The 24,848-nt window shown below is 52.8% G+C and overlaps 2 protein-coding genes across 6 annotated transcripts in view; one reads left to right on the top strand and one right to left on the bottom strand.

Annotated features, from left to right (window-relative positions):
* Nucleotides 1–1,882, top strand: part of MRTFA (myocardin related transcription factor A) — an 87,957-nt gene extending 86,075 nt beyond the window's left edge. For all 4 annotated transcript variants that reach the window (XM_088532790.1, XM_088532789.1, XM_088532791.1 and 1 more), the window contains 3 exons: nucleotides 341–517; nucleotides 917–977; nucleotides 1,347–1,882. In XM_088532790.1, coding sequence (XP_088388916.1) covers nucleotides 341–517; nucleotides 917–977; nucleotides 1,347–1,846 — 738 coding nt within the window. In that variant the 3' untranslated portion in view covers nucleotides 1,847–1,882. The remainder of the gene's footprint in view (nucleotides 1–340; nucleotides 518–916; nucleotides 978–1,346) is intronic.
* Nucleotides 1,883–5,795: 3,913 nt separating this feature from the next.
* On the bottom strand, nucleotides 5,796–24,140 carry SGSM3 (small G protein signaling modulator 3). 2 transcript variants are annotated; one of them, XM_010221349.2, is made up of 21 exons: nucleotides 23,797–24,140; nucleotides 22,496–22,581; nucleotides 21,227–21,293; nucleotides 19,607–19,815; nucleotides 19,361–19,468; nucleotides 18,666–18,809; nucleotides 18,104–18,299; nucleotides 17,755–17,900; nucleotides 16,591–16,818; nucleotides 15,569–15,623; nucleotides 12,247–12,374; nucleotides 11,804–11,959; nucleotides 11,152–11,206; nucleotides 10,685–10,734; nucleotides 9,163–9,315; nucleotides 9,011–9,081; nucleotides 8,621–8,669; nucleotides 8,239–8,324; nucleotides 7,780–7,902; nucleotides 6,551–6,611; nucleotides 5,796–6,206 (listed from the first exon to the last, which is right to left on the bottom strand). In XM_010221349.2, the coding sequence occupies exons 1-21, from the start codon at nucleotides 23,801–23,803 to the stop codon at nucleotides 6,123–6,125; spliced, it is 2,262 nt and encodes a 753-aa protein (XP_010219651.1). In that variant the 5' UTR covers nucleotides 23,804–24,140; the 3' UTR covers nucleotides 5,796–6,122. The 2 variants fall into 2 exon arrangements, with proteins under 2 accessions (XP_010219651.1, XP_088388920.1); XM_088532794.1 differs by lacking the exon at nucleotides 22,496–22,581 and having other exon boundaries at nucleotides 5,902–6,206; nucleotides 23,797–23,873.
* Between the last annotated feature and the right edge of the window lie 708 nt (nucleotides 24,141–24,848).

The following is a 24,848-nucleotide window of genomic DNA, read 5'->3' as shown; positions in this document are numbered from 1 at the left end:
GCTCCTGGCCCATACATTACGGAGCAGCGCGAAAGCCGTGTGGGAAATGCCCTGCTCTCCCCAGAGTATCAGAGGAATGTCCCACCTGGGCACACCAAGCTCTCTGCTGGTGATTTTGGCAGAAGGTCTGGAGCTGTGATTCGGAGGGGAACTGCGTCCCGCTGCCGCGCAGCCAGGGCCGAGCACGCGGCTCCCCTGGCAGCGGCCGGGCGGTGGGAGCAGAGCTGCAGGCTCCGGCGCAGCCCTCGCCAAGGGGGCGAGGGACTCTCAAATCAGCTGTGAAGAGGGAAGCTCATGGGGGTTTCCCCTACTCACTCCTGCTGCCTTTTTGTCTAAACAGCCCTCGTCACAGCCCGGCTCTCCTGCTGCCCCTTCCCCATCCCAGATGGACCTGGAGCAACAACAGCACCCATCGCTTTTTGGAACTCCTCCACCTCCTCTCCCTGTTCCCTTGGTCCCAAAGAAAGAGCCGCCAGGCTATGAAGAGGCAATGAAGCAAGAGCCAAAAACCGAGGAGGTGAGAGCACTTCTTTCCCCTGCCTTCCCTGAGGAGCATGTGAAAAGATGCTGTTGTAAAGCCACTTAAATATCCAGTCTGAGCAAGTAAGAGGAATCAGAACCCAAACAGGTCCTTTCTAGCTGATCTTTCCCATTCGAATTCCTTCTGGAGGGTGTGGGGAGGATCCAAACTGCAGGTAGAGATCCCACACTGGTCACTTCCAGAGAAGCGTTCACGTCGCAGTTGGTGAATCTGCCCTCATAGAGCCTGGGGTTATGGCCGGAGTCCGGTGCCAGGGCTGGGTGTGTTTATCCTGGCTGGGCGAGACCGATCCCTGGGGCGAGGGAGGAGAGGAGGCGGCTGAGGCGGCTGCAGGAGGCCCCTAAGCTGGAAGCCCATCTTGTGCTCTCTTCCCAGGAGAACGGCTGTTCCAGCCAGCAGATGGACGACCTGTTTGACATTCTCATCGAAAGTGGGGGTAAGGAGACGAGCCCCGTGGTGGGGCTGGCTTGGCCTCCGAGGAGCATAGAGGATGAGGCGTGTGCACCATGTCTGCGTGGCCCAGGCCTCTGCTCTGCTCCTGTAGGGTCTCGGATCATTGTTGTAGGCCATTGTTGCAGTGCGGAGGGGCTGTCAGTGGGGCGCTAGTGGCGTCTCTGCCGCACTTGTTCTGGGTACATCGTCTGCAGTGTGAGGAGAGCTGAAACCCCTTGGCGTGCCAAAGGGCTTCCCATACCCATGTGTGCCCAGGGAGGGGGTTGCCCATTGCCACGGTGGGCAGGAGGGCTCTTCCCTGTGATGGGCAGAGCCTTCCCTCACTCGGGCGCCCTGCTTGTTCCCTGTGCAGAGATTTCTGCTGACTTCAAGGATCAGTCATCCCCAGCTGGGAAAGAAGCCCCCGCGGCGCCAGCCGCCCCCTCGCCGCCCAGCAGCCACCATTCCGCGGAGCTGGCGGCCCCCGGCGCCCTGGCGCAGACGGTGCTCGTGGGCCGCCTGGAGGACTTCCTGGAGAGCAGCACCGGCCTCCCGCTCTTGACCGCAGGCCACGACGGGCCGGAGCCCCTGTCGCTGATCGACGATCTCCACAGCGAGATGCTGAGCAGCTCAGCCATCCTGGACCACCCGCCTTCACCCATGGACACCTCGGAATTGCACTTTGCTCACGAGCCGGCCGGGGGCATAGCCCTGGATCTGGCTGAGGCTAACTTGGACAGCATGGACTGGCTGGAGCTGCCAGGGGGGCCTGTCATGAGCCTGGCTCCCCTCAGCACTGCCGCTCCCAGCCTCTTTTCCACAGACTTCCTTGATGGACATGATCTGCAGCTGCACTGGGATTCTTGCTTGTAACTCTGTGAGCAGAGACTGAAGGGAATGGGTTTGGGAGGGCATGGGCATGCGGCAGGGCCAGGGGGAGAGGCCAGTCAACCAAAAAAAAAGAAAAAGAAAAAGCGCTCCTAGTATTTGTACTGCTCCCTCTGAGCAGGGGCCTTCCTTCCTGGGTGCAGCCAGCTGTGGCAGCGAGGCCGAAGCGGCCGCCTGAGCCACGGCTGCCAGGGCCGAGGCTGCGGGAGCTGCGGGGCCAGCGGCCTCCTGCCCTCTGGCTGCAGCCCGGCCCCGGGGGGCTGCAGGGAGAAGGGAGCTGCCTCGCGGCAGGACTTGCTGTGAGGGGCCTGTGCTCTGCTCTCTGGGGGCAGCAGATGTAACTAACGGGGGTGCAAGAGGGTTCCACCTCCAGAGTGGGTGCAGAGCGGAGCCCGCTGCCTGTGGGGCTGGGGGGCAGAGGGCCAAGGTCTGACCTGCCGCTGGGCAGAGCGAGGCACTAGGCAGAACGGGCACCTGGTGCCACTGTGGCCAAACCAGGGTCCCCTTCCCCAACCATGGTATCGTCTGAGCTGGTTTCCCAACTATTGCTGAGCTTGGCAGGGGCCTGCCCTGCCAAGCAACATTGCTTTGGGCTGCAGAAGATTTTAAGGTGCTAAAACCGAGGTCCTTGTGTGTTAAAATCTGTCTTTGCTGCCTCAGACCTCTGGCTGTGCCGTTGGGCTCGCTCCCCGCTTGTTCCCAGTCAGGTCCCTAGTGACAGGCTCCCCTGGCTGGTAGCAGCCGGCATGGGGCAGGGCTGAGCGAGGCCGTCGGCCTGCGGCTAGAGCCAGGTAGGCAGCCGCAGGCCGAGGGGCAGAGCTGGCCACGAGCAACATATCATTAGGGGCCACGTGCAATTTGTCTCCGGCCTTCAGCTCTGCTGTTGTCCCCCTGCTCAGCTCAGGTCCCGAGCAGGGAGAGCGAAGGCCCTCCGGGCACGGGGCCTTGCCTGGCCGCGGGGAGGCCGCTGCGCCCTGGCCTGGCTCGCAGAGGGCGTGCGCAGAGGCCTGTCCTGTGCCTGCTGCGTGCGATGCTGCGGCCGTTACGTTCCCACACCGATGCCAAGGGCAGCTGCCGGCCGCTGAGCAGAGGCAGGTTGTTCCCCAAGCCCCTCTAGTGAAGTGACGCTGCTGCTGCTGCGCAGGTTTTTGTTTTGGTAGCGCGGAGCTCTCGCACGCTGTTTCTCCTGTCATTTACAAATTCCTCGTGTGTCTGTTGGTGGCAGCTTGCTGCAGTATTTACCAGGTGAGCCCTAGCCCAGCTGCAGCTGCAGGGCCTCTTCTGGGTGCAGCTCTCCCCGGTTGGGGTCTGCTGCAGCTCTGGGTAGCGCTGCATCCTCTACTGCTGGAGACGGGGCAGCGCCGTGGCACGGCCTGCACAGGAGGCAGGTGGGGCTGGGGGACCCTTCCTCCTGCCGGGAACAAGGGGAAGAGCTGTGAAAGATGAGGCGCTCCAACTAGAGCAAAATCAGCTCCTTTTGGCCCAAAACGAGCAGCAGCCTCCACAGCAAGAGCTGTGTGACCCTTTTTGTACAAATAGGTAATTACAAAGTAGTGACTAGCACATAAAGAATAAAACCATCCAAGTGCAATGATACCCCAGAGGAAGGTGGGAGCGGGCCAGGCGCAGCCGCCCCCACCCCATCCTGCAGCGCTGGGCTCTGGCTGGAGGGAGCCGTGCTGGGAGCACAGCGCGCGCTGGCCGAGAACCCCCAGCCCGGTACTGACTGCGCCTGCCTGGAGCAGCCTGTTACAGCTCCCTCCCCACAGGCAGGATGAGCTCACATAGCTGCTCCCTTTCTCCTGTACCCAACCCGCTGAGTTGTGGAACTTGTAGCAATTTGATCACATTAAACGTACCCAACACACTTGAAACTGGCTGATGGGCTCGAGAGCTTTTGAGTTGCCGAGGCAGGACAGAAGCGCAGCCCTCCTCTCCTCAGCAAACCCAAGATCTGCCCAAGCCCCTCTGGCCCGAGGCCTCCCGCTAGGAGAGGGGGTGACGGCCCTGGGCTGTGGGGGCAACACGGGGCCTCAGCGCAGGTGGAATTAGAGCGGTCTCCTTCCCCCAGGGGCTCAGAGCCGCCCGGCACAGCAGCAGCCCAGCCCCCTTCTCTGCTTTCTTACTATTATTTGTTTGAATAATAGTTCAATAGGTCTGTGTTGGAAGAGGTATTCCCCTGGATATACATTTTTTTTGCACCCCTTGGGAAAAAAGAAACAAAGTCTGATGTTCTGCCTCTACCTTGAATGTAATCCTGAATCTTTCTGCTGTAACCACTACTTGTTTGTAATGTGTATTGACTAGCACGCACTCTCCCTTCCACTATGCAGCAAACAGCAACAGGTGAGCGGCGCCGCCCGAGACGGACCGTGTCAGGGCAATGGATCCAGAGCACGTATTCAACTGGAAAAGGACAAGAGTGAGAAGTTAAGGGGGGAGAGAATGGATCTTTAAATTGAATTATTTTTTCAGTTACAAATATTTGAAAAAAATCCATTTTATTAAAAAAAATCTGAAATCTGAAAAAATCTCTGCTTAAAGACTTCACTATGCGGGTGGGAGGCCTGAGAGCATGGGGGTGGGTGTGGAAATTACCTACTGTGCCAAGGGGCCAGAAGTTGGCCTCATGGTAGGAGAAGCAAGGACAGCTTTTAAAAGCCACCCCCAGCCTCCGTGCGCCAGCGTGCAGTACCTGCAGGCCCCACTGCTGGAAGTGCTTGGAATGGAAACGCGCTGATTTTCGCCTCAGCAAACAGGGCTTTTACTCTTTCTGGCTTGCGTGAACACACGTTCCCCTGGACACGCGCTCGGGCACGAAGACGGTGCCACCCCCGCCACTGCCTTCTCCTGTACCTGCCCTCCCCTCCCCCCGCCACTGCCTTCTCCTGTACCTGCCCTCCCCTCCCGCCTCAGTGTCCCAACGTTGTGGAGCAGGGGCTGCCCCGTGCTCCCTGCTAAGGGCGCTCCTGCTGCAGGAAGCTGCCCTCCCTCTGCTTGGCCTGGTCCTCGGGCCCTCCGGCCTCGCGGGGCTCTGCCGCAGCCGGCACTGCTGCCCCAGGGCAGCTGCTGTGAGCGGGGACCACGGGCACCACCACCTCATGCACCCACAGGGACACAGACAGAGGCAGCGCCCTGCTCAGCACAGGGCAGGACCTGGCCCTGCTGAAAAACCAAGCCCAGACCTAGATCTCTCCCAAGATGCAGTTTATTTACAAACCCACAAAAAAAAAAAAAAAAAAAAAAAAAAAAAGAAATACAGTAAGAATCTAGTGTCATTTCATGAGTAGTTTGTGCTCACAGACAAGCGCTTTCAGTAGAAAGTCACAGACTCCATATCCAGAGCCACCACCACAAAGCAGCAAATCTCCTCTCCTGACCCGCTCCCCTGCGGCTGCCGCAGGGCGAGGACGAGTTAGTCTCCCTGAGCCGGCTCCAACCTGAACCCCATCCTGAGCTACAACAATGCCAAAATATACACATATTCCTACAGTTAATTTACAGCTTTTTGGTTAACAGTAAAAATAATCTAGAGACTAAAACGACAGCATGAAACACCTCCTAAGGGGAGAGTTGGTTCTTGCCTGCTTCAGAGCCAACAAGACCCATCCCCTAAGGCCGCTGCAGTGGTAACGGGCCGTGCGCTGGGGCACCTCCTGTCAGCAGCCCCATGCTCACGGGAGGCGCCCAATGGCACCTTCCCCCTCTCTGCTCCTGGACAGAGGAACTTGTCCAAGCGCATCAGGTTTTGCCTTCCCCTTCCTGAGGGAGGCAAGCCCCTGGCTGCCTCAGTGCTCCCTGCCCCCGACACCAGCTCCCACAGCTCCAAGCTGCCCCGTGAGGGCTGCCTCCTCCCCACAGCTCCCACGTTGGCACACGCACAGAGCTGCCGGCCGCCGCGTGAGGAGAGGGGCTGTGTGCTGCGTCCCTTGGCCCTGGGGGAGGCAGGGCAGAGGCAAACACGAGGTCTGGGGGCCCGAGGGTGAGAAGACTGGGAGGGGGACACTTGTTTTTGTGGACAGAGCACACTCGTCCCTGCACAGCATCAGGCTTGACCATCATCTCCCTCGGGTCTGCAGTGCATCCCCTCGGCCCTGCTGCCCTTTGTCCCAAGTGGCCTGGCAGCCCCCGAGGGGGATTTTCTGTCACAGATACAAGTGGGAGAGGAGGGGGTTGGGAAGGCGGCGGAGGGGAACTGGAGGAGGACGAAAGAAGAGTGTGTGCCTTTGAGAAGGGTCCCCAGGGCAGGGTGGGGTGCGGGTCACCCATCTATGTCCCAGCTGAAGAGATGGTGCTTCACCAGCATGTCCTGCACTCCTTCCTTCAGAGGCTTCTTCTCCTTCTCCTGCAGGACAACACAGAGAGCCAGGTCACCAAGGCCCAGAAAAGAGCGTGAGCAGCGCCCGAGCATGCGGCACAGAGGACCATGGCGCTTGGCCAGAGCAGCCTCCTGCACTTCCACCTTGGGGCAGCTGAAGCCGGGAGAGGCCCTGCGGTCTGGAGAGCCCCAGGGCGGGGATGGGAGGTGCCTGACATTTCCCTGTGCCCCGGCTGGGCAGGCACAGGCAGCACCGAGCTCAGCCAGGAAAGTAGCCTGGCCCACGGCCCCTGGCAGCAGCTCAAGAGGATGCGGAGGATGGGTGAGAGGAGAGCCAAGGGGCCCCCGGGAAGGAGATGCTAAAGACTCACCTCCCTCTTTATGGGCAGCTCCCAGTCCTGGGAGAGGCTGAAGGCGAACTTGCAGAGCACCCTGTGGTGGAGGGGAACAACGGTTACTCGAGCACACGCTGTGTGCCCCCAGCCTGCGCCCTGCTGCTCTCCCCAGTCACACAAATGCAGCAGCTCCTCAGCCTGCCCCAGGAAGGGCACTGCGAGCTTGGAAGGAAGGAGATCTGTGTTTCTTAGCATTGAAGGGGCAGCAGTAGCAGCAACCACTGGTTCCCCCATCCCTCTGGGCTTCATATCCATCAGACTTGGGCTGGGAAGAGAAGCTTGAAAACACGGCTCAAGTGCAGCCCCTAGAGAGCTTCGCACAGTAGTGCAGGGATGAGCCGCAGCCCCCTGCTCACTGAGGCTGCAGGCAGCTGTAACGAGGGGTGGCAGGTTCCTCTCCGAGGAGCAGACTCCTGCCAGGAGCACCTTGGTGTTTCTGCCCACACCTGTGTCTGTGGGCTGGGAGAAGGCCCCGACCCCCTGCGGATTCCCCATGGGAATGACACATGGAGCTCCCTCATGGGCCCTGGTGGCAGACATCTGCCCTGTGGATGTGGAGGCAGAGCCAAAAGCCAGTTCCTGCAGGCTGGTGGCAACAGCAGGGCTGGAGGGGGCAAAGCGGGGCTTGGCCCCAGCCCCATGGGACTCGCTCTGGCCTTGCTGAGGGCTGGAAGCCAGTGCTGGGGATGCAGCCGCTGGATGCGGCGCGTTCCGTGCAGGCTTGGGCACGAGAAGCAGATTTCAGCCCCTGACACCTCTCCCCGCCTGAAGCGGCCGCAAGCTCTGGACATGATTAACCACCTCCCAGCTGGGCTGTCGGCCCGGCTCCCCAGCAGGATCCCGGCTCCAAAGGGCTCACAGAAGCAAAGGTCCTGACGCGCGGGGAGGGCGGCAGGGGCAGTCTCTCCATGAGAGCGGGCGCGGGCACAGCAGCAGGCTGAGGCCAAGCAGACGCTGCCTGCTTGTCACCGCGGCTCCCCAGGAGCCGGGCTCTGCTCTTGGTGAGGGGGCGCAGCACATCCCACCAAACTGCCTATGTGGTTGCTGCTGCCTCCGCACACAGGACCAAGACTGCAGCAGAGCAGTCTCGGCAGCAGCACTGTTGGATGGAGCTGGCTCCAAACCCGTGGCAGGAAGACCTACCTCCTGCACAGGAGAAGGAAAGTCACCCCAGGCCCTGGTGAGGCCTACAGCGATGAACTCACCTCAGCTCACACTTGATCTGCACCCAACCAGGACTGCGCAGGAAGGACCAGGGATGGAACCACTTCTCCACAGTCTGCAGGCTCGAGCAAAGCACCTCCAGCCACAAATGCAGCACTTGCTCACTGCAGTGATGGGACAGAGGCACATTTCAGGGCTACACCAGGGAGAGGAGCCCCATCTCTTTGGATAGGCTATTTTCAGCCCAAGCCTTGTCCCCCATGAGACAGGATACTGCAGGAAGCCTGAACAGGCCACACTAAGCAATGAGAGTTGCTTCTTCCAGCCAGCAGCCAGGCCAGCGCACGCAGTAAGAAAGAAGCAGCTCTTGGCTGCTGCTGTCAGAGGGGAAGAAAGCCCCCATGGTCCAGGCTAGGGATTGAAAAAACTGCTGCCTTTGAACCTGCTCTGCCCGTTTCCAAGCTCCTTGTACCCAGGATACCAGAGACTGGATGACTTACTTTAGTCCGATGCAAATGAGGGAACGAAGCTTCACGTCCATCTGTGCATGTGCAGCGTCGTGCGTCATGTTCACAGCCTGAACTGCCTGCGGGGTTGGAAGATGTGGTTACTGTCTTCTCCCAGCTCAGCCCCAGGCTGTGCTAAGCCCCCTCACCTGTTCCCCACCCTCACCTGGTGCCACCTGCTAGGACTCACAGGGCTGAGACTCCCTGATCAGCTCAGCCTTCTGCCTTTCCTTGAGCACCTGGCATCTCTACTGCTCCAAGGGAAGATTTGGGAGGCTCATAAGCACCTCTGTAGGGGGGCTGACTCATGAGGATGCAAAGGATGGGCTAGGGTGCAAAGCCTAGGCACTCTAGCTGGCCTGGGGACAACACTCACCCGGTAAAGGAGCTCCTCTGGCGTGAGGACTTTGCCATCTTCATCGAGCCTGCAAAGATCACAGGAGAGAGCTAACGAGCTCCAGAATCACCTGGGCACCTGCAGCCCTGCCCCCTACACATCCCAACAGCAGCAAGAGCTCCCCTGCTTCATGCTGAGCCTGCAGGTGACCCTGCAGCTGTGAGAATGCAAGTCACAGCCCCAGCTGCAGACACAGCAGCCCAGGGAAGGGGCCCCAAGCCAGCACAGGCACAGCAGTTCACTGACAGCAGAGCCGTGGGAGGAGGAGGTAAGCCATGACCTTCCCGAGGTGGAAGGCAGTAGGAGTTTGACAAGAACACAGGAACAGGGCATAGACTTAACTGTTTGGTGTGAATAAAGCGGCCTTACCTGTAAGTCTTGCAGAGCACGAGGCGGGAATACACTGAATCAAAGTCCCGTTCCACTTCCCGACTTGCAGCCTAGCGGGGCAGAGGGGCAGTCAGGACACAGCGCCCCACAGTCCCTCACCCCAGCCCTCTGGCAACACCGAGACACCTCACCTCCTCAATGAACAGCCAGGGGTGGCAGGGCCCCCCTAGCAGAGATGGCTTCTTCAGTCCATGTTCAAAGATGGACTTCAAGGCTGGGCAGAGCGTTCCCCGCACCAAGTCCGTAACCCCTTCCGTGACGGTGTCGTCGCCAGCGATGGAGTACTGTGGAACAGGCAGGGCCCGCACTCAGCACCTACACCTTTTCCACACACGCCTCACCCCACGCTCAGGTGGGCACCAACTCCCTCCCTCACCTCCTCCTGCCCTCACCAGCTTGTGCACGAGGCCCCAGGCTGGGCACTTAGATCTGCTGGGACACCAGGAGCTCTGTGCCTGCTGCTGCCCTGGAGAGCACAGGGCTGAGAGCAGTGCCACCGTGGCAGCCCATGGGCGCTGCTGTGGTTTGGTGGGCACCTGGCTCAGCTAAGGCACGGGTGGGGACAAGCACCAAATCTCTCAGCTCTCTGGGACTCCATCAGCTGCTAAAGGGCAACACCAACAGGGAGAGATGGGAATTCCCAGGTTGGCTGTGTTGCCACTCAGATACCGCCCCTGCTTGCTGTTAGCTTGGAGCTGGGGGCTGCTGTTGTAACAGCAACATGCGAAAATTAGGATGACTGGGAGCCTCTGTATTTCCACAGCTGGGAGGACAACGGCTCAGGCTCAGCAGGAGAGGCTGTGTGTTTGTGCACTTAGCAGTACGCAGCCTGTGTCTGCGGCACCAGCCCCAGGAAGGCACTGGCAAAAGCAGCTGCTAAGTATCAGTAGCAGCATCTCCCTAGGGGCTTCACTTGCGCTCTCACTCAGCCCTCAAGCCTTCCTTCAGTCTCTGAATGATGAGGAGCAGAGGGAGATCAGGGCCTCCAAACTGCCTAGTCCGAAGTCTGATGACCTTTGCTTCCTTACTCACAACCCCAGCCTTGCAACTATATTGAAACTATCACATACAGAAATGTTTGCTGGGCTTTTCCTTCTCTCACTTCTAGCACTAAAACCACAACTACTGTAAGACTGGAGCAGGAGCCACGTCCGAGCGCTTCCAGGCAATGCTGGACAGAGGCCAGCTCTCTCACCACTGCAGACACGAGAGGAACTGAGAGAGAGGACCCGCCAGGCAGCGCCACTCAGGGAATCCCACCGTGAAGGCCACAGAGCTTGAGCAGGAGCAATAGGGACAGCCCCAAAGGAGAGAGTGAATGAGCACAGGCAGCCAGGGACAGGCGGAAATGCTGGATACCTCCATACCTCATTCACAGCTTTCCCAAAGCTCATCTCTGAGGGCCTTGCAAGCCCTGGCCCCACACTCAGCTCCCCCCAAACCTGTGGGGCCCCACTCCATGCATAGCCACCACCAGGAAGTTGAGCCAACACGCTTAGGAACATAAGCTGCTTGGTGACACCATCAAGCACTAAACAGCCAGAGAGAAGCAGACTCAAGCAGAGAAATGCATGGCTCTCTTCAACTACAGTTTTTCAAATATACATATTTATTATTATTATTATTATTACTATTATTATTAAAGAAACTTACTTCTTTGCTCCGCTCATCCAAGATCTCAACAAACTTTGCAGGAAACCAGCCTACAAAGGGTGAACAAAAAAGACATGAGCCTGGCACGGACACTGAGAAAATCCTACAAGATCAGAGGCCAGTGACAACAAGGGTTCACAGGATGGCAAAGAAGACAGTGAGCAGCCTTAAAATAAAAATCAGGGCAGCTGCAAGAGGAAGCCATTTACACGACACCACCCCCAGGCAGCAGAGAGAGCAACCAGCCAGCCACTGGGTCCAGGAGAACCCGGCCTGGGACTGGTGTTTGCAGAAACGAGGGGTCTGCAGTGCTGCTCTCCTGCCCGGCTACAGCAGTTCCTCTTCCCCGACGGGCGACTGGCAGTCTTGGCTCACACGGGTAAAGCACATGGAGAGCAGCTGCTGTGGATGAAGGGATGCTTCCCAGCCCGCCCCACTTCTCCCAGGCCAGCCCTTCCCGCTCTCACCTCTCAGTCCATTCAGCTCTCCCACCCAACAGTGCTCATCCTTCTGGGAGATGATCTGGAAAAGGAAGAATGGAAAACACTGGTTAAGAGGGGATCAGACAGTGATTTCTGAACACTGACAGCAGGGCATAGTGCTACCTCCCACGTTTTCACGCTCTCCACAGCAGAGTGGGTACAGGGCCAGGAGAACTATGCTGCCTGGCTGTGCATGCACAGCGAGGAGTGACTTTTTTCCCCTCAACTATTGTGCCAGTGTCTTCTTCCTACATGGCTGAGAGCCTTGAAGAGCAAACGACTGCTACAAACACAAAGCCACCCCCACTTTCTGCAACTGTAAAGGGACTGGTGACAGATAAAAGACAAATGGAGGCCTTTTCAGTCCCACCACATCCCTGTGCACAGCATTCAATCTGGACCTAGGTTGGACCAAATCAGCTGTTTGGCAGCCAGAAAACAGACTGTGTGGCTGCATCAAGGATGACCCATTAGACAGAGCTCATGGGACCATGTCTTGCCCCCACGCAGTCCCCAGAAGCCCACGCTGCTTCCCTCGGCCCCCTGAAGCGGGCTCCGAGCCAGCCCTCCTCTCTTGCGCAGCGCTCCCCAGCCGGCTCCGCCGGCTCCTGGCGGCCGCCTCGCATGGCGCGCGCACCGTGATGATGTCGTTCTTGCGGAAGCCCAGCTCGTCGTCGTCGTGCCGCTCAAAGTCCAGCAGCGCCTTCGCTCGCCGCCGCCGATTGCGCGAACAGGCCACGTAGTTCTCGTGGTCCCGCTGGTGGCTTTCCATGCTGTAATCCGGAGTCAGATCCTGGCACGCATGTGCATGAAGAGTAAAGACGAATGGAAAACAACAGACAACTCAGCTGCTCTACTAAAGTGCAACCTATTCTCCCCCGCCTAGCAGGCCACAAATCTCCCAGCACAGCCCTCCTGCTCCAAGAGTAGGTTGAGCATCCCTCATCTTCCACCCATCACTCCAGCCTAGAAGCCTAGATGCTCCAAGAGCGTTAGGGCAGCCCTGGCCTGCAGGGCAGCAAATACCCAACCGTTATGCCTGGAGCGCACAGCAGTGCTGAGCCAGCTGTCCCCACTCACAATGCTGCAGTTCTTGGGATCCACGCACTGGAAGTGCCGTGCCACCTGCAGGATGGCCTCCCGCAGGTCGGCCACCAGCTCCGTCTGCTTGATGTTCTTGGCTTTCAGCGCCTCCAGGTCATCATCCCCTGGGGAAGCCCCCAGAGACAGAGAGGAGAGGAGGGGAAAATAAGTGCATGGCATTTATTTGTTGTTCAGATCAGAACTAACTTGATTTACATAAATCAAACAAGCTCAACATTAAGACTGACTGTGTCAAGGTGTATTTACTCCCACCTATTTAATAGTGTAAATAATATATCAACAAGACTGCCTCAAACTTTACAGAGCTGCTATTTCAAAACACATATGGAACTGGAGTATGCCATCTTCTATCTTTTCGGGCAAGCCAGTATGCCAAGGCACCGTGTGCTGCATTAGAGAAGCGTCTGCGTGGTATGCAGAGACAGCAGAGTGAGGGGTGAACCCAAAAGCAGGAAACTTTCAAAACTTCTCTTGAACTGATGAAATTCAAACAGTTTTTGTTTGAATTACTTTTGATTTTGACATATGACAGCTCACAGGCTGAGGGTCCTCAAAAAGCACAGGTGAAATACCAAGATAGCCCACTTCCCTATGGCAGTCTAGGGGTTAGAGCCATGAGGGAGAAGAGCCCAGCTCCCTCGAGACCTCAAGCTCCCCAAAAGTCAATATTCAAGGGTACGGATTGTGTTATCAAAGCACCTGCCAACTTTCACCAATTTCCACAGGAGCTCTGAGAGCTTCTCTCTGTTAATGTAGGCAGAAAGACACCTAGTGGATTAATTCTTTAGACACCACTTAGTACACCACTTGTCTTCTATCAACACTGCAGGAATCAATACAGTATGGTGTGAGCTACACAGCCACTGTAGTAAACAGTTACATATAGATGACGAGTAGCGCCCCACTTAATGAAAAATGACATCCAGTATCTTTTAATTATAACTGATACCAATTAAAAGCACCAAAATTTTTAAAAACATAACTGGAAGCACAAAAGTAGACTAAAATAACTGAGTTTTTAAAATTTTTCCTCCTATTTGCCAAATTAAAAGATAAATGGATGAGATTTAGCCAAGGAAGGCTCAAGAGAAACCCAAACTTCTAATCCAAGCAAGGAAAATTAACAATGCCACCTTTGCAACGTTTCTTTCCAAGGTTAAGAAATACAGCATATAAGAAGCCTCACAACAGATTCAGAGATACAAGATTATAAACTGATAGCTGATCAGGCAGGTGTTGGGAGTTCTCAGACAATTCACGTGTTAGAACCAGAACATGACTAAAGAAACTACCTGAGTGCAGCCACGTTAGCTCAGTGGGCCGCTCTCATTCCTGCAGATGGGCTCTTTCTTTTATCATTTGGCCTTGTCTGGCCAAAACACTGTGCTCCTCCCTCTGTATCCAGCTGAATCCCATCCAGACACAAGTATGAGATGCTATTCTGCACCCTCCCACCTCAAAAGACACAGATTGCAGAGGAAAGCAACTGGGGATTCCACCAGATGCACCTCACTGCACTCCACACACCTGGGGGATTAGCCAGGTGTGGGGAGGCTCAATTTTGGGCCTAAGTCATGCTGAGGAGCGCCCGCTCTCCTGCATTTCCTTGTTGCAATGACCATTCAACAGAAAAGGGGAATACATACATCTCCCCTAAACTACATTTCCTATTCCCTCATTAGCAACCTGATCTGTCTCCTTGAATCTCTGCTAGACAAAGTCTTGGCTGACCTGATCTAGTTCTGGAACTAGCTTGGAGGAGGAGATGTTTAGGCTAGAGACCTCCAAAGGCCCTTTTCAAACAGTGCTCCTGTGGCTCTACAACTGCCCAAGTTACTCTTAAGACTCCTCTCACTTTAAGGAAAAAGAATTAGATCCTAGAGAAATTCTTCTTCAGGCTATGAATCTATTCCACAAAACTGTCACAGGCAGCAGATCTTACAGTTAAGATTGTCACTTTCCAAGATAGTAGCAGATTTATCACACCAAGCTTTCCCTTCCCTCATTTAGGCATTTTGGACACCTACTGCAGGATGAGACCTTTTTAATTTTAAACAACTTTTTAATTATCAGTAACAACATGAGCGCAAAATCAAGCCATGCATTGTTAAAAACAAAACAAAATAACTTAAACAACAACATGAAAAAGTGTTACTATGTCAGTGATAGGATTCTACGTATTCCTATGTTTTGAAGCTTAGAGTTTAAATTTGCCTTTGCACTGCGGTGTAGCTCACTAACACTCTTAGAAAAGCTACTCAGTCTGGGCCAAGAGGAATCTCCATCTGAGACAAAAGGAAAAAAAAATGTATTTTGCAGCTAAGTTCCTTGCAGGTTCATACTGCCTGTATGATACCATTATGCACAAGAAGTCTGAGTTCAGGCTGCACAAACAGCTTTCCTGCATTTCTTCACTTCTACATGCTTAACTTTACAACTTCATCAATCGTCCACTGTCATTTTTATATTCAATGCTGTACAAGCTTGTAGAAGCTTTTGCAAATGTGTCAGCTTCCTGGAGAACATTAAAAAAATCCTCTTTTCTGAAAGACCAGCAAAACCCAGTTCTAGATATTTTCAGGCCATTTCAACCACAACAGGAACATTATTTTGAACCCTATAAATTCAGCACATTCTCCTCCCCCAGAAAAACAATTTCTGTGGTGAGATGTTGCAATTTCAAGAAAACTAACCACTTACAAGGAAAGTGATGTCAGTAAGGTTTACAATAGCAAGGGCTCTTATTACAGAGATGCAGAAGCAAGTTATTTTTAAACCATGCAAAAGCTACCCTGGACGCACGCTGCCTGGACATACGCTGGCTTAGCTCATAAGCCATGAGAATTAAGATGCAAAACCGCTCACAATATTGAGCTCAGAGTAAGAGAGGGGGAGCACAGGCAATGCTTGTGTGTATAAGTCTTGACAGGTGACACACTGGACCATCCTGCCCTGCCTCAGACTTCTGGAGATGCCGCTCTTGAACTGAGAGGAGACAGATCAGCAGAGCACAACATACAACAGACTGGAGACAGCCTGCCAGGAAATGAGGTCGCCCTGGCAGTCAGTGCAAGGAGGGCATTAGAGCTGGGCTGAGCCACGGTCTGCTCTTAGTCGGCCTTTGAGCGCTCACCTGAAGTCTACTTTCTGAGCTCAGACTTCTTCCCCCTTATCCTTCAGCTGTGGCTCCTTTCACATCATATCATCTGTCCCAGTCTTTCTCTGCTTTCTGTACCCTCCTCCCTCCCAGGGCACTACTTCTATTAACAGCATGTGAAAGTCACAGGTTTGTCCTCACCAAAAAGCAGAGAGGTGATGCCAGATTTCCTGCGCTGAGTTCTGCGCCGCACAACCTGCGGGATGGGGAAGAGCAAGAACAAAGTGCATATGTAAGGACAGACTTGAGAAATAAAATAAAGCATCTTCCACATGAGCTATCTCTGGGCAAGAGGCCATTGCAAGGGGCAGGCAAGTGACTTTGCAGTCTTAGATGTGAGTTGTTCTACTTCTAAAGCAATGAATCAGCTCTACTGCTTGATCTGGTCCATGTGCAACAGGTTATTTATAGCTCAATTATTATGAGAGCATTACTGAAATTCCAGAATCAACCATGACTCAAGTAAATAAATTCTAGGTTTACTTTAACCTGTTGCCAAAAGCAGCTCCATATGTAATTATATTTAAATTCTTAAGTGGATACCTATTACTTTTTAGAACGGCAGAAATGTCTTGTGATTAGCATGCAGACAAACAGCAAGAACCTATCTTCTAAACAGGCTTGATGGACTACTAATGAATCTTATGTTACATCTGCAACTGTAGACTGCAGTCTGAGATTAAACATAGATGTATTTTTCACTCTGCTTTTCAAATGCTGCTGTTGATGTCTGAATGTGCCTTCCAAAAAGGGTTATTTTCGTGTCTCAGCTTCTCGCTAATGGATTGATTTCTATTCCTAACTCGTGCAGAGCACAAGAACAGTTCCAAGCAAATTCTGCCAAAAGCATATGCTGTTTCTTTTAGTGTCCATTAATGAAATGCATCATTTTCCATCATAATTTTCACTAACGACAACAACAGTTAATGTCCATATCTTTCTTGCCTAGGGCTTCGCAGCCAGGAGACGTTTGGCAGCATTTCCTGTTTTACAGACCTTCCTCCTCACTTCTGAATACCTTTTCTTCAAGGCATGACTTATTTATCCTTAAGCCAAACCCATCTCAAATAGAAGAACTTCTTCCTCCCAAAGAGCATTTGGGAGGAAACAGAGCCGCTCCGTTTCCACCATTGCCTTGGAGGCAGGTTGGACTGCGCTCTCACCTTGGATAAACTGTTGACGGTGGAGCTGGAGTTGAGCAGCTGCCCCTGGTCAGCAATGAGGTAGGCCAAGTGCTTTCGGCGCTGGGTCTCCACCGCGACATCAGTCAGGGAGCCGGCCACGCGCATGGCCTCCCGCAGCAGCACGTCCGCATCTTGGATCTGGCTCGGGATGTCTGAGAGGGTGTTGAAGATTGAGGCAGAATTCTCAGACTGGATTAGCTCATCCTCCTGTAAGGATGCAGTCACATTGCCACACAGAACAGTGAACCCGACAGCTATGCTCTTGGGCTGCTAGCTGTAATTCTATGCTCACCACACAGCTCAGGCTGGAAACAACCCAGGTACAATTATTCACCTCCATAATAAAGATCTGTTAGGAAAAGTCCAAGCTACCCTTGGGAGAGAAGCAGCATCTGTCACCGAGCTGAGATCTGCTTTAAAAATACTACCTGGCATGTTTTTACATCACAGCATCCATCACTGAAATGAAGCCAAATCACCAAAGACAGACAAATCAGAAGCTAATCTGCATCTACCACCATCACTGGACATAGCAAGGATCTTTCTGGGGACAGGGAAGCAAAAGCTGACCAGTCTCGCACATTACACAGCATCCATCTACCATGCCACTCAGCACTGCACCTTCCCCTTGCTCCCAGCAAGTACCTATCCCTTCACATACCAAGCTGAACCACAGACTTGTTCCTCACATAACAGGGAAAAAGACCAGGTCAAATGCAAATTAGAAAAAAAAAAAAAAAAAACCACAGTCCAGACAATGAAACTGATTTGCTGGAGCATTCAGCAATGACAAAATTTCTCCCCAGATGGCTGCAACCTTGCTTTTGTATTTCTGCTCTGAGATGACACAAAATCAAGAGCTCTCTTGGTTCAGGTAGGATGGACCCTCAGGTTGGGATCTAGAATGAATAGAGGGGGCAGCTGGCAGGGGTTAATCATGAGACAAGGAGGGAGGGAAGGGAAATAGCATTCCCTGAATGTTCAGCAGTGCACTAGAGGTCTTCACAGCCCTAGTTCTGAGGGAGGCAGGGCATCTTCCCTGGCACACTCCCAAACCACACGCAGGAAGCAGACAGACAAAATGCTCTCATCCAAAGCATGCACAGTCAAACACCAAAGCACGAAGGAGGAGGCAGGAATTACCTTCATACTGAGCATGCCCAGTGTGAGCTGGAACAACACCAGGGAGCCCTGGTAGAAGAACAGGTCCCAGATACGCAGCAGCAGCTTGATGTGGACAACACTAGCGAAAGAGGTGAGGAACCAGTGCAAGGTGATGAGGGACAGCTCTGTGAATGGAGACACAGAAAGGAAGCATGACAGGAGAAGTCAGACATCACTGGTGAAGATGCACTCTCCTAAGTGCTGCTCTCCCAGTTTAAAGATGTCAGTGCACTGCAGTGGCCTGTTCTCTCTCTGTGAAACAGGCAAGTTAACCTTGGCCTGCACACCACCCTGGCCAGAAAACTGGGCATTTGAAACAGTCTTTTACCGATGTCGTGCTCCTGCAGCAGCTTGTCCAGACGGGGCAAGTACTGCACAATGAGCTGTCGCAGGACACGCTGATCTGTCTGCACCCCCATCAGGGTGGTGCTGAAGTAGGAGGCAGGCACCAGCTCCTCAATGATAGCACACATCATCCAGAAGGCATCTTCTTCCTCCAAGAAGAGCAGCAGGGAGGCTGCTACCTGGGATTTTGAAGGGAGAATTATTGCACAGCAGGCATGTCCTAAGAGGAGCAGGACTCTTCCCCAACCCTCCAGACCACTCCAGTCTAGGCTGCCAACACCTCTCCTCCTCCACAACAGCTTTCCTGTAGCCTCCCACTGAAGGGATTTCTTCTCAGCAAACTCCCTCCCTGGCAGACAGACCAAAGCACCCCATGTCCTTGCACATGTGTGTTACTCCTCTTTCCCTTCCCTTGGAGAACAGCTCCATTTGGAAGGGAGTTTGGTTCACACAGCGTCTGGCTGTTCGGCCTCAAATCGCTTGCCTCAGTGCAGCTACCTCAGACAGAAGGACCCTTAATGCAACAGCAGTAGAGAGCAGGTTACCATGCCAGTGCCTTGGCAATATCCTATCTCTGGATAGAGCCAGGCAAGTCCCCGGAGTATCCTGCGCAGACGTGGCACCCCGATGCTGTTCATGTTGGAGAAGCAGGCGTTGCTGGGCATCGTGCGGAGCAAGTCTTTCTCAATCTGCAGACAGCCACAAGCAAGGAAAGGGTCAGCCAGCAGCATGGGAAGAGTCCCCTTCTTTCTGCTCCCTGCACCTCTCCCTGCCCTAGCCACATACTCTGCTTCCCCACACCAGAACTAAGCGCTTAAAAGCACCCAAAGTGATGGCCCTGTCCAAGCACTTGGAGTCAGCTTAACAGCCTTGGCTGACACCTGGGAGAAGGCCAGCATGGACATTGATCTAGTGGCCCCAAAAAGCACTTGCATGAACTTAGCCCCTAGTTTCACACCGAGAAGAGCATGTGTGTGACTGCAGCACAGTCTTCTAGTCCACAAGTAGCATGGGGCAAAACCCTTCCCTGCCCTCCTATGACTCCTCCTCTGCCCTCCTCCCTTACTACCCCAACAAAACAAAGTAGAAGTATGCCCAGTTGGGTAAGATGCAGTAGGATTCAGTCTCCCAATTGCTCCTACTCTGGGCATTAGGCAGACATCCCTTTCCCCTCATGCAGCAAATCCTGCCCTTCTCCCCACACTCCTGTGTTCAGTTGGCAGCAGGCTGTGTGTCCCACCTGTTTGGCAGCAATGGTTTCGTCATTGGAGCTGTTTTTCACAATATCCCGATACGACATCTCTGAATTTCTCTTCTTCTGCAAGGCCCCAGACAGACGCATCCATAGCTGGGATGGCACAAGAGACAGCAAGAGTCATGAAGAGAGCCACAGAAAGCCATAAGGGGACACCTTCTCCAAGTGGTCTCACTCCACAAGCTCTTATCCCAGGCAAAAGGGTCTGCCCAGAGCAGGCAGCGCACTCACCTGTGGCCTCATGCTGTGTGGGATGCCAGCCAACACCAGCGAGCGCAGCTTGTCTGAATGCGGTAGGGTGACCTCAATTTTGTCCCACGTGAGGTCACCCACGTCATGGTTGTGTGTGAACTCCAGGTGAGCTTGCCACTTGAGCCTCTGCTGGGGCTCTTCTGTCAGTGGGATCCCCAGAAGCTTGCTGCAGTTTGGCTCACCACTGTCTGCCTCAGCAGAGGAAAGGGAATGAAAGGGAGAAGAGTCAGAGTCAGAGGAAAGCATGCAGGGGGAGGCCACCTGAAGGAGGTGCATAAGAACACGCGCACCTTGCAGCCAGAGCAGGGGAAGGCAAAGCTTGGTTTCTTCTGCCTTCTCCACACAGCAAATTTTGTGGTCATAAGCAAAGGGTACTGGGGCCTTGAAACGTCAGTGTGGTCAGCAGGCCTAGTCTCCATTTATGATTTAGAGCAGAAGGTGGCTGGAACTGAATGATCCTCTGGTAGCTGCAGGGTTTTGCAAGGATCTGTAAATCGTGCTGGCAAAAGCACAGCAAGCCTCAGAGGGGGAAAGCAGGAGCTATATGCTCATACAAGGCACAATGTAATGTAATGTACAGATGTAATGAGGCACAAAACATTAGCATCAGGGATATTTAATAGCCCTCCTCGTGAAAGCTTCAGTAAGGCCACTTGTAAATTTATTAAGAGAGACAGCTTTAACCTGGTGCTGACTTTCTAAAATAGGCATTTTAATGTACTACAAGGCACAGATTTGACATAAGGCACTCTGTCCTTCATCGTCTAACAAACAGATTCTAACAATACAATCTAAATGCTTTTTGCTGACTTTATAATGCACATGTCTATCAAATATTCTGACTGGAGAAAACTGTCCTCTGTCCTGTCCTCATCTGCAGATCATTGCTTCAAGGAGCCTCCTCTGTGACTCAGGGTGCCTCAGAGCACACACACACACACACACACCCCCCTCTTTTCAGGGTTCCTACAATGCAGTTTCCTCTCAGAGCACAGAAAGCATTTCCTACTGCCCCTCACTCCTTCCTCTTCTGCCTCTTTTGCAGAAGCAGCTAACTCTCTCACTTCAACCCCCATCTACAATAGCTCTCCAGATCTCCACCTGGTCTCCCACCTCTATGCCTTGCAAAAAAAAGTGTTATATTGGTACTCAAATATCCTTTCCCAAGCTGCTGGGATGAGTAGAAAACACAGAAAACCTCGCAGCCAAGACAAGTGTCTACAGTATTCAATACACAGCACGTGTCACTGCCTGCTAGCATTGCTCATGGTGCTGCTGACCAGAACAGGGAACCCACTGGGAACTGGGAAGCCTGCCTCTCCCCAGCACTCAGCTGCTAATGGAGATAGATTTTCCTCTCTCCTTTACCCATGGCACAGAAATAAATCTGTAACATATTCTAGGCTCCAGGTGCCTGCAGGATCAGCACTTCTAATACATAGCCCTTTGTAACAATGATAAGACAAAGAAAGAAGATGGATGGGGGATAGAGAAGACCTAGCACAGAAGGATTGGAAAAATCACCTTTCCATACTCAGGAGAATGGGAATAGCTGGAATTGGGGCATATTTGAAGGGTGAGGAATGGGACTGGCTTTACCTTCTTTATCAACTCGGAAACCAAATTCATCATAGTGGAACTCCTGCTGCTCGATGGATTCTTCTTTCTGGGGGACATGAGAAAGGAGAAGAGACCTTCAACAAACCATCACTGAGCAGCTGAACATGGACATGTGGACACTGCCCCATTCAATCCCACCATTGCCAGCTCTGTGCCCCCTGAGCAAGGGGATTAACTGTTCTCTAGACCCTTATTTTCTGTGTCTCGCCACAACAGCAGTTGCAGAGGTAGAACACACTATTCCCATTCTGGCTTCTCTGTGGAAGACAGCCCTGCTTTCTCACCCACATATTTCCCCAGCAGTCCCTTTTGCAAAAGGCCTTAGTACACCTTGTTGAGGATGGCATCAGATTGATATCAGAACTTGCAGCAGCCCCTACACAGAGGGGCACACAGTCCTAACACCCTCGGGATTTACAAACACCAGCTAGCAAGGTCTCTGCTGTCTGTGCCTCTTGTACGCAGCTTGCCTTCTCTGCACATACACAGAAAATTCAGCTCCTGGCATCACCCCTTTTCTTGCTTGCTGCTTTCAGATCTTCCTTGAAGACAACAGGATTTGCACCCATACAGCAAGCCTGAATTCCAGGCCAAAGGAATTAAGCTCCATGGCCCAAATCTCACCTTTGCTCACCCATATCTGTGGCTAGTACCAGAACAGATACACGGGTGTTTACAATCAGGAGGCTTATTCCAGGAGTGAAAACCTACCGGTATCTTCCCATATGTGCAGGCCCTGCACCCACCCCTCTTGTACGGTCTCAAAGGAGTTGCACACAGGCACTGCTCCAAAGCAAGCTTCAACCTGCTTCACTGGGCTCAGCTGTCCGCAGCAGACACTGCGGGTAAGGTTATGAAAGTCCATGGCTGCTTCCTTCCTGCTCTGTCCCCACCTGGGGAGAAGTCTTGGGGCTAGCATTTCCTGCCAAGCACAAGTCATCCTGATAGCTAGATGATGACAGAGACTCCCTCCCCTAGAATGTCAACACTTTCACAGTGGAGCAACAGTTGCAAAAGAGCAGAGCAATAACTCAAAAACAAGCAACAAGTTTCTTTACACTCTGCAAGATCCTCTTGCAAGAGGATGCAGCCACAAGATATGTGAAGTTTAAGTAGCAAACAAGCTTCCATAATCCACTCACAAGGAGGAGTTCATATCCCCCTTCTCCCTGGAGCTTGCAGAGACCAACAAATCACCAGTACCCCTTTACTTTTGTGCAGAGCCCGAGAACGCGTCCCACTCCGTACCTGTGCATACTTTGCCAGGATCTCCTGTGGCCAAATGCTGGGGGTGAGCGCTGAGAAAGGACCCCCAGCAGAGGGAGTGTGCTGCCCTAAACAGACAGAGACAGACACATGTAACAGTGAAAAGCCACGAGGGCTCCCCTGGTGCGCACTCAGTGCGGACACAGTTCCACAAGAAAAGGACTCTCTGAGCAGTTTGTCACTACTGCTAATCTAGACATTTAGACAACTCTTACTATATCAAGGAAGAAAATAACTTCAGAAGCTTTTATCCTGTATTATTGAGCAAAGGCACCGAAAGGACAAATTGAGTTCCCTAAGGGAACCAAAGGGACTTTCGGGGAAACAAAATAATTCCATGGTATCGTGTGATCTTTCCTCTTCTTGAAAAGGTGGGTTCTAACGTGCCAAGCCAGGAAACTATTATGGAAAAGTTGTTATGGAGGATCATGAGCTATCTATGGACTCCAGCAGCCCTTCACAGTTCCCTGAAACCTTGTCACCAGGATGCGAGTCCTTAGCAGGAGGCCTGTCTGCTCCCTCTGCCGCAGTGGCTGCCAGCTCCAGGAGAACAGAGGGGCTGGGATACTGCTGCCATCGCTGCAGGTTTGCCAGACCACTTGCAGAGCTCCAACAAGGAAAGTAGCATCTTATCTTTTGTGTCCAGGGAAAGCACCCTCCAAGCCTCGGGTAGTATGCCCCTCAACTGCTTCCCTTGGAATAAAAGCAGAAACTCTGAAACAAGATAAGCACCCTCCAGGCTGCTTGGCATCACCAACAAAAGGGTTTGCTTGGCTCCGAGGTCTCCCCTGCTACTCTACGCCCTGGAGTAACCAGCTTTCTCAGCAGGGAATGCCTGGATAAAGGCATGGGGTGGGAAAGCTGGCCACTGCATGAGGGATGTCCTGGAGGAGACCTAGTACCAGGAAAACCTGTGTCTCTTGCTCACTGTTGCAATCCTGTTACTCTTCACCCATCTTCCTGTTTTAGAGCTAGCAGTTTATAGCAAGAAACCTTCTCCATGTCTGTAACACCTACTTTGCGAGCGGTTCTTGGGATGCAAAAAGAACTAAGCAAGTCCTATGGAAAATGTGGGAGGCAGACTAAAATAAATAAACTAAATTCACCCTGAGTGCAAAGAGGGCTGGATCACAAAGAATAGGGTTGTCTCCTCTCCCTAGGTTTGACGAGGGCAGTACATTAACGTAAAGAACAGCTCCTTGAAACAGTAACTTTCTTTTAATAAACTGCAGCTGAAGAAAGAGCATGCAGCCAAGATATTGGGTCCATTTTTGTCTTCTTACCTGACATTGCACTACTGAAGGCTGAGTGGCAGAGGCTGTCAGTAGGTATCCAGATACACTGTTCTCAGAGGTGAGGGGTCACTGCCCTGTTTTGAAAGGAAAAAATAAGAACTGATGATGAGCAAACAAAATCAGCACCTGAGAATATAGTGGGAGACAACTCCCTCACACACAGATTCCCCACACAAAAATTACTTCCCTTAGAATTGAAGTTCCCCAAGGGAAAAATCAAATTCTAGAGACTGGAATTCCCTCTAGGTTTCACATTTACCCATCAGCTAGAAAGACCTCAATGATACTTACCAAATTCCTTGCAAGAGTAACAGAATCTCTGATTCAAAGCATACCAAAAATCAGGTCAACTTTCAGCACCTTTTATATAAATATGAGCACTAAAAAAAAGAAAAATGTATACCTTCATTCTCTGAATTTGCTGCCCATGGAGACAGAGCCATAACAGTGCAAGGGGCTTTAGGGGATGTCACTAGATGCAATAGCCTAGAACACATTTGGGGAGTAGCATCACAAAATGCAGAAACAGCGTGTGGAATATGCTCCCAAAGGGAGCTGCAGAAGCTTCTGACATGGATTTTGTGTGATGAACTGGACCAAACTGTGGAGAACATACTGCAGAGCACCTTGGCAACAGGCTAGGAGCTGAACTCCTCTGAACGAAGCTTAATGACTGAGCTTAGGGGGTGAAACAGGCTGCACAGCTCAGCTCCTTACCTTCCTACTGGCACTTTGAGGCAGGTTTTCATACAAATTTTCCAGGGCAGCAGGGAACAGTTCAGTAAACACTTTGCATCAAATAAGGAAGTTGCTATGATTCTTTATTTTTCAGGCTTTAATAAATATAGACACCTCTTCCCCCTTCCTCAGGGATACATATTTTGGACTCCACGAGCAACATCCTAATTCTGGGAGACAGGAGGGGTCACCTCTGCCGAGTGGATGCTCATACCTGCTTGGAAGAAAACCTGAGGGAAACTAACACTTGTGGGCCTTGCCTTGGTTTTCCAGCTTTCCCTTTTCAGCAAAGCTACTTCGGT

Source organism: Tinamus guttatus, unplaced genomic scaffold (genome assembly GCF_059628265.1).
Source record: "Tinamus guttatus ecotype Peru unplaced genomic scaffold, ASM5962826v1 Tinamus_guttatus_pri_ptg000472l, whole genome shotgun sequence".
Classification (NCBI taxonomy): domain Eukaryota; kingdom Metazoa; phylum Chordata; class Aves; order Tinamiformes; family Tinamidae; genus Tinamus; species Tinamus guttatus.
Note: the sequence above shows the minus strand (reverse complement) of the source record. Positions and strands in the feature narration are given on the sequence as shown.

Bases quoted from the DNA above. Each gene is read 5' to 3' on its own strand.
- SGSM3 (XM_010221349.2), bottom strand. The intron at 12,375-15,568 runs GTGAGGACAAAC...GGGCTTCCCCAG, and splicing joins CATCACCTCTCTGCTTTTTG to GGGATGATGACCTGGAGGCG. The intron at 9,082-9,162 runs GTGAGGTGTCTC...CTGCCCCGCTAG, and splicing joins CCTGGCTGTTCATTGAGGAG to GCTGCAAGTCGGGAAGTGGA.